Source organism: Orbicella franksi, chromosome 2, assembly GCF_964199315.1.
Source record: "Orbicella franksi chromosome 2, jaOrbFran1.1, whole genome shotgun sequence".
In the NCBI taxonomy this organism is placed as follows: domain Eukaryota; kingdom Metazoa; phylum Cnidaria; class Anthozoa; order Scleractinia; family Merulinidae; genus Orbicella; species Orbicella franksi.
Window position 1 is genome coordinate 6,894,187 of NC_138146.1, and position 14,873 is coordinate 6,909,059.

The 14,873-nt window shown below is 38.2% G+C and overlaps 1 protein-coding gene across 1 annotated transcript; it reads left to right on the forward strand.

The window, feature by feature from the left end:
• The first annotated feature begins 12,826 nt into the window (after positions 1–12,826).
• Positions 12,827–14,750, forward strand: LOC145468136 (uncharacterized). The gene is given in 3 exon segments (XM_081451824.1): positions 12,827–12,842; positions 13,749–13,939; positions 13,941–14,750. Coding segments are annotated over 3 exon segments (825 nt in total). The 3' UTR covers positions 14,559–14,750.
• The last annotated feature ends 123 nt before the right edge of the window (positions 14,751–14,873 follow it).

Below are 14,873 nucleotides of genomic sequence, written 5' to 3' on the forward strand. Positions count from 1 at the left end.
GCACGTCTAGTTAAATGGTTTTTTTCGCGTTAGACACCTTCCTTAATGGAAGAGAAAAATACTCAGCATCAAACTTTTATCAAGTGAACATGGTCTCCTCAAACTGACGTCATTATGTCCTTATATCTTAAAGGAAAGTTAGTTTAAGATTTATTTCACTTCCTCGTTTTAGATGTTGACAGTGCATCATTTTTTTTAGAATGAACTGGTTATCAACGCAAATGCGTATAGTATTTTATCACATTACCGCCAATCTACGGCTAATAAGAGATCATCAGCGACTGTCTTGCCTGTTCAAACGGAAGACTTCAAACTAACCCTTGATCTAGAAGAGAAGAAGATTGCCTGATTAGATAACCGATATCACTTGATTTACAAATTTGGAGAGGATATCATGACATTATCAGTCTATGCTACGCTTCATTTTCTTTATTCTCGTCACGCGTCAGTCGCTTGATAAGATTAATAAAGTACGGAGAGTTATGGCATTGACTCCGTAAGACACGATATTTCACAACCATCTTTAGCCAGACCGAAGAAAAATTGGATTAAGATCGTATGATAATGACAATGCGAGTAAGGAGGAAATTTTTCAAACTCACCCTGTAGCCGAGTTGAACAAGGGATTATTAAAATCCATGACGCGAGAACAAAAAGCAAAGAGAAACTCATTCTTAATAACCGGCGACGAATGTCTTCACTTAATAAGTCTCAGATACATGTCAATATAGTTTTGAATAACTACCATTGACTGATGTCTGTTCGAATTAAGCTCCAACAAAAGCTGACAGCGACTTATGAAAGATGGCATGATGTGTTTCACAGTTAAAACGACGCTCAGATAACAGACGTAAACCAATCATGTTACGTCTTCGTGTGACAGATGACTCAGACATATAAACTTTCCGTGCTGATTGTGCATTTTTAATGAGAAAATGAAACACGGTTATTTAGTTTTTTCACCCAGGTTGGTTGTATAAACGCATTTGAAGGAGAACTATTCTAGTGAAAGTTTCAAGTTTGTTTGTTTGTTTATTTTTTTTCTGCGAAATAAACAGCATAGCTAAGCTAATTCATTGTCCTCAAGTGATATTAAAAGGGTTTTTGTGCAGTTAAACCTTCAATCAAAGAGAAAAATAAATTTCTAAAATTCCAGTTTTCCTTGAATCCCATCAAATAACTTTGGCCGATCGAACGGCTGATTAGTTTTAAGTGAGCGGATAGCAGGAGACGTTCGAACGGCTGAATAGCACTTTTTTTTCCAGAACGGGTAACATTAGCCATTCGAACCACCGCAGTTTCTTTTAAACGGATAACATCAGCCGTTCGAACGGCGGAATTTTTTTTTTCGAAAGGATAACCTCAGCCGTTCGAATGGATGATGTTTCTTTTTGAACTGATAGCCTTAGCTGTTCGAACTGATGAAGATTTTTTTCGAACAGATAACCTCAACCGTTCGAATAGATGAAGGTTTTTTCCGGGATAACCTCAGCCGTTCGAACGGATGAAGGTTTTTTTCGAATGGATAGCAGCAGCCGTTTCAACGACTAGAAATTTCTCTGAACGGACGACCCAATCCGTTCGAACGGCATCCCATCGATCACGAACGGATGACAAACGGATGGCAGACGGCAAGCGAACGGGTTTTAGCCGTTCGAACGAATACTCGTAGTGTTCGTTTTCGCGTAAGAAGTCGCAATTATTGTTATGGCTGTGAACATGGTGAATTTTTGGATGTCTTCAGTTTTTTGGGCTCCTTTTAACGAAACATCTCCTCGAGAAAACCCCTCTTGGGTGAGGCGGGCTGAGATGACGAACAAACGATCAACAAAGTTTACCGATTAATACGTTTGTATAAGAAAATAGGTGCTCGAAGGCCTATGGCCGCAGAATATGTATGTGGCCACTCGAGGACAATAAAACTTGGAATGTCTCTTTTGAATTACATTTTTTTTTTTGCTCGCAACCCTTTCGCTCTATCTGTCCTTGTGTCTCCCAGTATTGACCAGGCATTACTGCTAAGTCTCCACAAGCGCCGAAGATGAAGCTAGCACTTTTGTAGTAAAAAATAACGTTGCAAACATGATCTAAAATGAACCTGTTACACGTACTCCTTACTATTAATTGTAAACGATAAAACGATAAACTTTACCAGGTGCATCCCCTCAAAGGTTTTTCAGAAACTATGTACAATAATAATGATCAAAAGAAAAAAACGTTCTCTACTATAAAAATAAAAGCTGCCAAAATGACATGATAATAGACAATAAATCAAATAAGGCCGGCTATGAAGCTATTTTTTCACGGTGGCTCTGAATGTCTTTAGGGATTTAAGCTATTCCAAACATCAGTCGCTCCATACGTGAAGGTGCGTTGGCCGGTGGCAGTTTTATATATAGGTATATGTAGCGCGTCTCACATCCGAGTATCACGGTTATGAATGTTAGAGCGCTTGATAGTTTTTTGGGCTGAGATATTTAGGAGCGAGTTCATTCGATTAAGAGAGGAGATTAGATGTAGCATTTATATAAAATTATATTCTTTCTTATGGGGCGAAGGGTAGCGAAAGAGGTTGAGTTTTAAGCTAAACAGGTAAGAAGAAAAACAAGTTAACCAAACAATGAAAAGCACCATTTAAAATATTACAAAATTCAATAACTACACGTAGAAGATTTTTAATTATTGGCATAGTGAATGAAGAACTCCCTTATATTTACGGCCTAGGCACAAGTTTTGCATGAAAATCATTAATTAAATCTTATTATTATTATTATTATTATTATTATTATTATTATTATTATTCATTATATGATAGTAGTATTAGTATTAGTTGTAGTAACCATGATATCATGATTAGATACGGAAACATGTTTTACAGGTTTAACAGACATCAAATTATGTAAATATTATAGCATGTTGTAAAGCTTAGCTCTAGTTTTTGTCACAATAAACACTCCTCTTTTTTATTATTATTATCATTATTATTATTATCCTCTTTAATTGATTTCAAAATACATTGTTTTGCAACATTGTTTTGCAAATGGATAGGACTGAATGTGTGAAATCAAAACACTGCCAAAACGGTAGCTATATAGGACATCGTAGAATTTTCTTAAGAATGTAATCTGTGGACGCAGTGTTCTGGGCACGAATATGCAGTATACGAGTGAGTATGCAGTACGCGAGTGAGCGTCCTGCATAGGAAAAAACAAAGCAAAATAAAACAAAACAAAAACACAATGCAGGTTAATTCCATCTCGAGTCTAATTCTGTTTTTGTTTAGCTGTGTTTCAGCGAAGAGTCCAAAATTTTAACCTCTGAAATTTTTGACAAGTAAAGTAGTTTGCTTTTGGTTTAACGAGAATCATTTGTAAACTGCGCGAAAAGAGAAGGAAAACTGAGCATAATAATGAATCGCAATCGATCCCCTCTACTTTAATGTTTAAGGAAAAAACGAAAACATCTTTGTCTTTAAACAAATTCAAGTAGTTTTATAAACACAACCATGAGCACTGTGCGCACTATTTTTTTTAAACGGCACTGTCGAGAAAAAAAAAAGGTTTTCCTTTGACAAACAGCTCGGAATAAGAGACATTTTCAGCATTGAAACGCATCCATTGTTTAGCTTTAATTTTAATTAAGAGCAAATGTTCACAAGAATCAAAAATAGTTCGGTAAGGCTTGAAAAATAGAATTTACCCTACTGTTGCATATAAGTAGGCCTAAGTAAAAGTAAAAACGCTTTGTAGTTTTTTTTTTCTTCAAATATCTTGATATTTCCGAGAAAAAGGACATTATTGATTTCACGTCTAGGCATCAATCAAACGAGTTCTATCTGGGCTGAAAATTGACCATTTTCATTCAGTTCGCATTTCGCAACTATAATACAACCAGCTTATAGCGGAACTATTCCTTGTCCAAAAAAGCCCAGTCTCAAGAATATTGGTTTAATCTAATTATTTCGCGGTAAACAAAACCAAGCTGTTTTCCAACGATGAGTTCGTCAGTCGGTGAAAACAATTGTCATTTTGACCATGTGCTATGTCTCGAAATTGCAAAAGATTTTAGATTCTAACTATACTAGGATAGGTCTTTCAATATATGTAAACTTTAGTTTGGACAAATGATTAGGCACTCGTCAAAACATTATTCAAATCATACACGACAAGGAGCTATTTCTCAGAAAGAAATAGTGTTTCGTTTCCAGAAAGATATTCAGTCTGAGAAAGGCTGGGGTTTTGATATCATGGGGAGAGGGGGATATGTGCTAATGCGCCGCTTTGCACCGCAATGATTTTCTCAGTTGCCAGAGCCTGGGGTTTCTCGTCCAGGTGAGGTTTAGAACTTAATCTATTGTAAAAGAGCAAGGGCTAAATAATTTAAGGTGTCTACACATGTATCGGTTATTACAGTCAACGCGCTTCGAAATGTATTTACTTGTGATACTTCACTTTGACTCTGCCCTAGGGGAGGGGAGGTGCTCCCTTATGTCGGCTATATAGATATGTCCAGCGTTAACCCAGCTCCTGAACTCTCCCATATAGGGGCTGAACCCGTGCGGGCGAAAAAAAAGTAAGTGTGATTCCAAATCAAGCCGTGAGATATGCCTGGTTTTCACTTGACGTCACTAAAATTCAAACTACAAAACTATTGATCTTCCTGAGATTTTAGCTGCTCTTTATGTATAAGAGCAGCTGAAACTGAACTAATATTCATACAAATTTTCGCTCCGAATGGGTTCTTGGTTTTGTAATGCACTATACTTGAATTTCTAAGCTTTTGCGTGACGCGGTATTTACGTGACGGCCTAGAGAGCTGTCATGATGGTTAAAAAAGTGACTTATTGCGGGGAATTTGGCTATCCGAACAGTTCATGTCTTAGAAAAAGTATTATTTTTATGTTTTAGTGTTCCTCGAGGGATAAATTCACGCTTTTGTAACGAAACTCAGTGCCAGATGTTTCTCATGGTTTCCGGCCGCCATGTTGGTGCCCATACGGATGGGCACCAGCATGGCGTCTCCATACAAATCTCTATAAATTTGGGTAAAAAATTTTATTCGCATATCTCGCGTAAGAAAAATTGCTGTGGCGAGAGTCTGCATGTTTACTTTCTTTCATTTCCCAGATTCTGGACTTTATCTATCGACCGGTTTTGATTTTTATTTTGATCTATTTTGAATTGCGTGACACTGAAAACCAGCAATTGGCCTAAACTGTTACAGTATGTGTTGTTGTGGTTCCAAATCCCGCCATTAGTTATTGGCCTAACGTAGTTAACGACATCTGCGGCGAAATCCGTAATCTGAAGATCCCGGTTTTTAGTTATAATTTTTAGTTACTAACGGCTTAATTTGGAACCACTCTCATCACATACTGTAACATTTTAGGCCAATAACTAAGAGCTTAATTTGGAACCACACTTATTACATACTGTAACATTTTAGGCCAATAACTAACGGCTTAATTTGGAACCACACTCATTACATACTGTAACATTTTAGGCCAATAACTAACAGCTTAGTTTGCTAGTCGGTAAACTCTTAACATTTTAGGCCAGTAAATACTGCACCGACCGTGGTTAGTGGCTTAAAATGTTACAGTGTATACTGTGATAACAACATGCTAAGCCGTTGTCTGAATGCCCATCTTCGATGGCTCTGCGTCTCTTATTTGCAAATTGTCCAGCAAAAGTCTTTGCACACAGGGTAAGGGTAGAGTGGGAATTATTTCCGAAAGAAAAAGCGTTAGAATTTTTCCAATATCTCGATTTTAGTTCCAATTCAGGGCTTCCTTTCTTAGGTAAAGCGATTAAAATGCTACACACGAACCAGGTCTTTGCGGCTTAAAATTCAAACAAAGAAAAGTAACTCCGAAAGCTCTGAAATCCCGACCCACACCCACATGTAAAATATGTTGTAACGCACGGGTCTCGGATAACACATCTTCAGTCAAAATGGCGGACTTTCAAACGTTTTCAAAATGGAAACCCGAAAGTCGCATGTGGAATAACGCTTTAGCAGTTACTACTGGCTTAATCAAAGGACACAAATAACACAGATAGTTGATACATACATGGGACTTGGCAGTAGCCGTTTTTCTTCAAAGTCGGATATGAGTACTGACAAGAACGCCGCTGAAAATTATATGCAGGGAAAGAATCAGTTTGCAAGATTCAAGATATTACAAACTGAGGTAGGTGAACATGCTATTGTTATGTGTATGTCATTTATACTGCTTGGTAGTGCTGACGTTTCGAATTGGAGTAACATACCGATACGATGATAATACATTTGGTCACGCACTCGGAAGCTGCTGGCGTGATTTTCTGTCTTTTGTGAACGATTTTGAATAACTTTTTGACGAGGGCCTAATCATTTGCTCAAACTGAACTTGCACTTTTGCTAGGGGCTAGCTATATCAAAATACGAGCGAATTTGAGTTTTCTAGCCTTGCCGAAGAAATTTGATTTTGTTTGATTTTTGTGGGTGTTTGCTCTTAAAAAAAAAAAAAAAAAACGGTTTAAAATGAATTACCTTTAGTGTGAACGAAAACGGCAATAGTGATGAACCCGAACATAAAAATTGCCCGTTTAGCCATTACTTTCCCAGTGATGCATCTGAAGGCCTAAAAGAGAAAATACAATTCATTACAGTCTAGGCCAGAGCACTGTAGTAAAGTGTAGTGTAGTGAAATTATGTATGGTTAGTGTAGTGCAGTGCAGTACAGTGCAGTGTACGGCAGCGCAGTGCAGCACAGTGAAGTATAATTTTCTTTTCTTGTTTTGTTTTTTCTATTTATAAATATAATTGTATGAGACAAGGAAGCCCAGATAAGCTAAATCAATCAATCAATCAATCAATCAGTCAAACTTTATTTAAAGAGGGTGACATTTTTAAGTGTCACCCTCTGTAAAATAGTTAAAACTAATGAACTTGTGGCCCTCTATAAACATTGTTACAATTTAAAGTGGCTGAACACAATTTTTGATACCTGTGTTTCATTCATCTTTTTCTCTAAAACCCTTGATCTCTCGGTCGCCAAAAATGGCAGCAAGCAAGTTAACAACACAAACATTGGTTTTTTGATGGTTAAGCTGACGTATGTGCCGTTGCCATGGCAACATGAATAAATATAGACAGGCCTTTAAAATCGGTTTTGTTTATTTGTAGAAAATCTAGTCATTAGATTTTCTTTATAATTTGCATGCAACAAGCTTGTAATGATTTTCACAAGTTAACACCATTTTGCTAATAATTTAACACAGAGTTCTTTAATTATCCTTTGTTGAAGGTTCACTGGAATATCTAGAATCTCCTTTGTTGAAGTTCAATTATTTTCAATACTCTAGTTACTTATTTTCTAAAGTATTTTCGTGCCAAATTTCGTGAAATTCTAATGAGTGGTTCTCGAGAAATAGGCGTATTTCCGAGAGTGCAATTTTTCATTCAATCGCTCTTTTTTGACTTACTACGCATGCGCTGCATTTAACTGGGTTCTTTCGGTAACAAAGAAAAAGCTGAGAATCGCTGGGTTCTTTGCATTGCTACCTTTTCTAACATATCTTTGTAATAAACGACTAAAGCCATCAATACTCTGCGTTCAATTGAAGAGAAAAATAGCACAGATACTGCGTGTGTTGAGTAAATAAAATGATCGCTCTATTGACGGCATGTTTGTCTCTTTCCAATCCTTATGCGCGCGCTGAATTGCATCAGCAAAAGCGCGCGCGAAAACTGTGTTCGGCCACCTTAAATAAAACCTATTTTAATTAGTAACCTAATCAAGAATGTATTTAAAACCTAATTACAAAACACAATGTACAGCAGATTCAGATCTACAAGTCAAAGGTAAAACATATTGCTCATATCATGCGAACTGAAAATAAATTATCTAAAAAAGGAGTAAAAATCTTATCCCTAAGCTGACTTAATTTAAAATGTTTTTACAAAGCATTCTTCAAAGTGTATACAGATTGACAAGCACGTAGCTTAAGTGGGAGGTGATTCCAACATCTTGAAGTTGTCGCAGAAAACGTGCGACCTCCCTCCTTCTCTCTAATATATCTCCTTGGTAAAATGGTTAAATTAGCACCTCGTGTATTTCTGCTGTGCTGGCTGTTGTTTAGTTCTAACAGTTCGTCTAGATAGGTAGGGCAAGTACCCGTAATCCTCTTGTAGGCCATTAAGCATCTTTTGATGTCAGACTCGATGTTATATGGCATCCCCCTCCCCCCCAAAAAAGCTTAGTTTGGATAGGATACGATACAGTGTACCGGATGCACACAATAAAATACGATAACAATAAGTGAAGTCATCGTCAGTAAAATTTATATTTAATGGGGCATGTTTCGCCGAAAAACAGAATGCGATGAAGACTGATGTTTACTGGATCATTGATGTTGCTACAAAGAGCAGCAATGCACCTTTCCGGCATTTTTTTGTGGACTACGAAGGTAAATTTAAAGAGGTAAAACAAGGGAGATGAGTCAAGCCTGAAGGCACGTGTTCCTGAACTACGTAAAATTTTATTTCAAACCGAGGGAAAACTGGTGCCAATGGTGGACCAAAAAATGGCGGCAAATTTGAACGTTTTTAAAAAATTATGAAAACAATTACGTTTTGTCCAATCGAAAAAATTTTTCGCAGAAGTTCATTTGGTGATATATGGAATCCGATGAGAAAATAAAAATTTTGACATTATGGGTACTTTAAGTTATGGCAGGAGCCATAATCGGGGACGGAGACCGTAAGCGCGCGCCATTTCAAGTATTGGGGCTGTCCCCATGATATGAGACAATAATTCTATTTTTAGAACAAATTGCGCCATCACCTGCGGCACACGCGCGTACATGTTGCGAGGATTTTTGCGGATGTCGCGCGGGGGAAATGGCGTCCGAAATTCCCGAAATTTTTCATGTTTTTGGCCCACAACTCAGCGCGTTTACGTCTGTTGGAATTTTGCTTAAGTATTTTCGTCGTAAGCTGCTACAGTTTGAGTGAAGTAAGACAGTGACGAATTTAGGTATGTTCCGCTGTAAGCTTATATATATCGCTGACCAAGTTGTGTTCCGACGGATGCTTCTTTTACATGAGCTGTACATTACTCCACTTTAAATTTCACATATGTTGAAGATTAACAGCTTTTCCATTACACAGCAAAAAACTAGCTGGATATATTTAGATATAGCAGAGCTTCAGGACTTCATAGTTTCCTGGCTCCTTTTGCCATACGCTTGCGAGGAATTTGTCAGTCAGTCTATCGCGACCGAAAAGTAAAACAAAATAATTGCTAGTTTGAGTTTCGCTTGAATTGTAAGCAACGCTTGCTGTTTCATCAAGGCTTAATTAATAACTTTACGTCCGTAGATACTCCTCAGTTTTATTCGTTTAAAAATCCAGCAAATTCTCTGTTGTCGATGAACGAGAGCGCCCGCCGAGACGTGTTTTGTACAGTCAGTAAACATGGCAAAGTGGACTTCCGCCGAACTTTCGTGTGAAAGCGTACATCGAACTCAAACAATAGCTCTATAGTTTTTAAATATGTTTAAGATTGATAAATGTTTGAGAACATATTAAAAGCTTAGCTGAAAATATGTGAACAAAGGAAAATTAATCAGCAAAGTTACGATGACGCTTTCTTTAAGCAACTTGGAATAACAATTTCGATTTTTTTTGATCGAGTTATTAAAACTCCTTGTCTATTTTCATTTTCGCAGTGTAAAACTTCACTATGCTTATGTTGAAGAAACACACATGATGTTAGTAGCCTTTTATGCGTCCGTGAAATTTGTTGCAGCATCTCGGCACGAAAGATAACAAAAGAAATCTTTGTCAAGATTTGTTGACAGTTGAAAACACCGACTCGGACTTGAAAGTGCACGAGCTGCACTTTGCAAATGAGCTAATTGTAGGCGTCAGACTTTCCTTTCAAAAACTTTTGCAAACTCACCAAACAAGCGGAAACAATAAGAAACCATCAAAACAGGTATTGGTTATGATTAACCATTGTCTGAGAAACTCACAAATTAACTCGATACCAGAGTAGAGAGTTTTCTTGCTATATTCTTAAGTCAGAACAAACGCAAAAACATACGCGTAAGCTTACAACTAGCGTGAGCAGATCTTATTATTCATTCCCAACGTGAGATTGAAGTCTTGTTTTCGACCCTGAAAAACCCACCTTTTCCGTTAGCTCAGAGCATAAAACTACATATAAGCGCCCTGGTACGTATTTCCTGCCTTATTCCCTGTCATCGCTGTGAAAAATACGCAAGAAAATCTCTCAACTCTCACCATTTGATCACGCAATGTGACAACATTCACGCGAGAGCCCCCGACATGTGCGAGGATCCGCGCGGATATATGACGTCAGGATGGCGCAATTTGTTCTAAAAATAGAAAAATTGTCCCATATCATAGGTGCGCGCGAATCCCGAGACTTACGGTCTCCGTCCCCGATTATGGCTCCTGGTTATGGAGTTTGTTTAGGTGGGTGTTTTAATTGTGTTTACACATTTCGTGTGACCTTCCGAGGTCGCCATTTTTCTCCAAATCTTTCACGATCATGAAAGGGACTGCTGTGGATAGTTAACAATTTTGCACATGCATTCCGCTTTTGCTGTTGAACATTTTTTCCGAATCAGTTTATGAGATATTGGCTTTGTGGATAAGGAAATTTTCGCGCTTGTTAATTAAAGGTAGCACTTTGCGCATGTGTAGAGGCGGTCCGCTGATCAGTAAAGCCCGCAATTCCACGCCAGTAGTGTTTACTTTTACCTTGTTATCTTTAGCAGCATAAGCGGTAGAAGAAGAGTACCATAAATACCCGAAGGTGAGACTGGCAAAGTAACAAGAACGAAGAAAAACTGAAATGTAGTCTTTTCATGGTGTCTTTTTTAGATTGATAGCTGGCGCGATCGATCGCAACATCACAATTTTCGCTTATGTTCCGGTGAAGCGGTTTAAAACAATGTCGTTACAGTCCAGTCATTTCACGGAAAAAAAAAAAAAAATCGATCAACCAGCCACTAATTGCAACAGAAGGCATTTCATCGGTTTTAGACTATAAGCAATGTGTCCTTAATGACATATCAAAAGTCCTAAAAAACCCATTAAGGGAAGTTACCAAAAAAACGGGTTTTACTCTAATGCTCTGAAACCCTTTTCATGACTGCATGGGAACGAGGCTGACTAAGACCTTTAACTTAGTATAATTCAATGAAATTTCACGCGTACATATTCAGTGTTACCGTGTTCTTAATGCTTAAGTAGCAAAATATTTTATTTTGGTGAAAAAAAGCTGTATTTATAGCTGGGCGCATAATATATAGAGGATATTACACGGTGGCGAGAAGATATCAATTTTATGTTCGAGTGGCAAGAGCATTATCTCACTCGTTCGCTGCGCTCACTCGTGAGGTATTGTTCTTCCCACGAGAACATAAAATTCATATCTTCGAGCTCACGTGTAATGTTCTTTTTATTATATAGACATACTGATGACGGCGTTTTTGACGAATTTCCGAAAATTTCCGACCACTTTCCGAAGATTTCCGAAGATTCTCCAAGACTTGTCCGAAGGTCACAAGAACGTTGCCGACCATTTCCGAAAATTTTTACTAATCCGTCTCGGTCCATAAACTCGCAAAAAAAAAAACTTGACCAATATCCAGCCATCTTGACCTCACACTTGGTCAATAACCCATATAAACTGGCCTGTTTAGTTGGCTTTTTTTGCATAGACTGTTTTGTTTCATTTTTTTTTTCGTTTTCTGTTTTTATTTCTAAAAACATTCCATCCATGTGTTCCTCGCTCCATACCACATAGTGTCTTGTGGTTGACGGTGTTGGATCAACTACTTTTACGCATGCCTGGAGAAAGTCGTCAGAACACTTGATTCTTATAAACTGGCAAATTTTGGACATAGTTGTCATTGGGTTTTTAACCTGTTCAAGACCGTTTACGCCCAGCAACTTATCTCCAAGGATCTCCCTGGCAACTGCACTTCCTTCAGCCCGGCGGAAGAACCTCCCCATACTGTGCTCCAGCAATTTTGGATCATCGACCTGAGGAAGTGAATCCGAAATTAAACGACATTTTTTCACTGATTGATTCCTAACTAGAGTAAAGAACCATTTTAGTCCATGCTCTCAAAATGTTACTTTGTAATATAGCTTCTTGGTCGGTTTAACCAGCTATCTGTTAACCTTGATCGTCAAGCCCTTCCTTGGACTTTCTCATTAACTGAGTACGTAACGTTATGTATCAAACATGAAAGATCGTGTTTCACCACATTCCCAAACACAGAGAAGACAGTTGAAAATACGACACGCAGCGAAGTATTTCGACGAACTTCGAGGTGTTTAGAAATGTGGTCAAACACTGTCTCAGGTGTTTGATGTATCTTCTCAATATATATAAATTAAGACTAAAAAGAAATTGGACAATTTAAATCGTAGAAATCTATGCTGATTAAGATCAAATATCCAAATACCGTCACGATCATGGCTTCATTTTACTAAACTTAAAGAATTTTTATTGAGTTTGAGAAGTGTTGGTTGCGCGGGGGTTCACCTTCTTGTTGTGGTCTCTAAACCTGCCTCCTTCCTTCTTCCACCTAGCAACGCCATGCTGGGACGCAAGCGTTTCGGCCGCCATCTTGAAAATTGTAGCGTGGCGAAGCGACTTCGTAGGTTCTCTTTCAAAATATTGGCGATCTGCTCGACTTTGAGACTCTTTTACCTTAATGAAACTGTAACTAGGGTCTTTTTGTGACTTTCAGAGAAAAACACGAAACCGGGTGCACCGTGACGACCTCTTGACCTCATGGCGAGCAATGAAGGTAAGTAGCCGTTATCCGTTGTTTGGACTTTGTTTTGCTTTTTTGCGCGGGAAAAGATTTGAATATTTGCATATTAACTAAAGCAGCCGTATAATAGGCCTTATGCGTGGTAAGATTCGGCTCGTCTACGGTGTAAAACGGTCACCAGTGACGTCACAAAGAAAGAAATGTTCCCGTAGTAATTTTCACTTCAACTCTGGTAAATAATTGTTACAAAATGTACTGCAATGTCTAGCAAGATTGTGTTCGCTCCCATTGATTTCACGGCACACAATTCTGACTAGTGTTTGTTTGTTTTCGTATTTCGACTCGTAGTTGATAGTAGCCCGAGTTCCGCAGTCCGCAAGAAGAAAGCAAAGGGAGGGGATTGTCATTGCTGTGTGCCGCAACGCACTAGTGACAGTTGCTATGACAGCTCATTGAGGTTCCCCCTTGTGCCTAAGGAAAAGCAAACTCGAAAGCAATGGATTGCTAAACTCCGGAGGGATGCTGTTGGCTCATATTTCAAGGTTACTGTTTTTTTTTTTATTATTTTTTTGTTTGTTTGTTTGTTGTTGTTGTTGTTGTTGTTTTTTTTTAACACCATTTCTGGCTTGGCTTTCATGCTTGTTATCTGCACGTTTCAATACTTACTTTGTTATATATAACTATATATAGATAACGTCCAAGACAAAAGTTTTCAGTAAGCACTTCAAGGAAGAGGACTACCACTCTCCTGACCGTGCGGTCAGGCACCTGTTCAAAGAAGGAGCTATCCCCACTGTTTTAATTGGGCAGCTGCCTCAAAACCCAGACGGGAGATAATCAGACACATTGAAAGTTGTGTTGAACATGAAAACTTGACAAAAGCAGTGTTGTAACTTTATAGCCCTATTTCGAAATGCTGTCAACTTCATGCTGCACAAGGTGAGCTTGAAGAGCTAAGAAGAGAATCAGAAAGGACCAACAGAGAAGCAAATGCTGCACTTGTTCTTGTGCAGCAAGAACTTCAAAGACACAAGGAACAAGCTGCAGCTGAACTTAACATTTTCAAGTTTGGTATTGAGAGATTCTCTACAGATGATGATGCCATCAAATTTTACTCTGGATTTTGTTCATAAAAAACATTTTATACTTTTTTTATGATTTCACAAAGCCTGCAGCAGAACAATGACATATTGTTATGCATCCGGTATCCTTGAAAACTGCCCAAATATCCGGGCCATGCACTTGATAGATGAATTGTTCATGTTTCTTGTTAGGATTAAACTAGGGCTTTTTCAGCAGGACCTCGCTCACCGCTTTAATTTACATATTTCATCTGTTAGCAGGAAAATTACCACATGGGCTAATTATTTATATTTTTGGGGGGGTTCACAAACCATTTGGCCTTCAAGGGCTGATGCGGGTGCCAAGGTGCCAGGGGAATTTAAGAAACACTACCCAACTACACATGTTATCCTGGATTGCACAGAGATTTTTGCCGAGACACCATCATCTCTCCTTTTGCAATCTCAGCTGTATTCTTCATATAAGAGTAACACAACTCTCAAGGGTCTAATAGGTATTTCACCACATGGTGCCATTACTTTTGTTTCTTCTTTGTATACAGGGGCAATTTCAGATAAAGAAATTACAAGATGTTCAGGGATACGTGACCCAGTAGAGGCTGGAGATTCTGTGATGGCAGGCAAGAGATTTGATATAGAAGATCTGCTCACAGAAAAAAAAATGTAAGCCTTAACCTTCCTCCTTTTTTGGAAAGTAGAAGCCAGTTTTCTGCAGCTGAGGTTCAGCAGACTAAAATGATTGCAAAAGACAGGATTCATGTAAAGAGGGCCATTAGGAGGATCAAAGAATTTCACATTTTTGATTCAGATGTTCCATTGTCCATGTTAGGCTCTATTAATCAGCTATACACAGTTGTATGTTTATAGACAAATTTTCAAGGCCCCTTAATTTTAAATGGAGCAAAAGTACATCAAAAGCTTCCCACTAGTAAGGTAATAAAGTTTTTACAAGCTGTTTGCTTGTGATGTGGTTTTGTTTTTA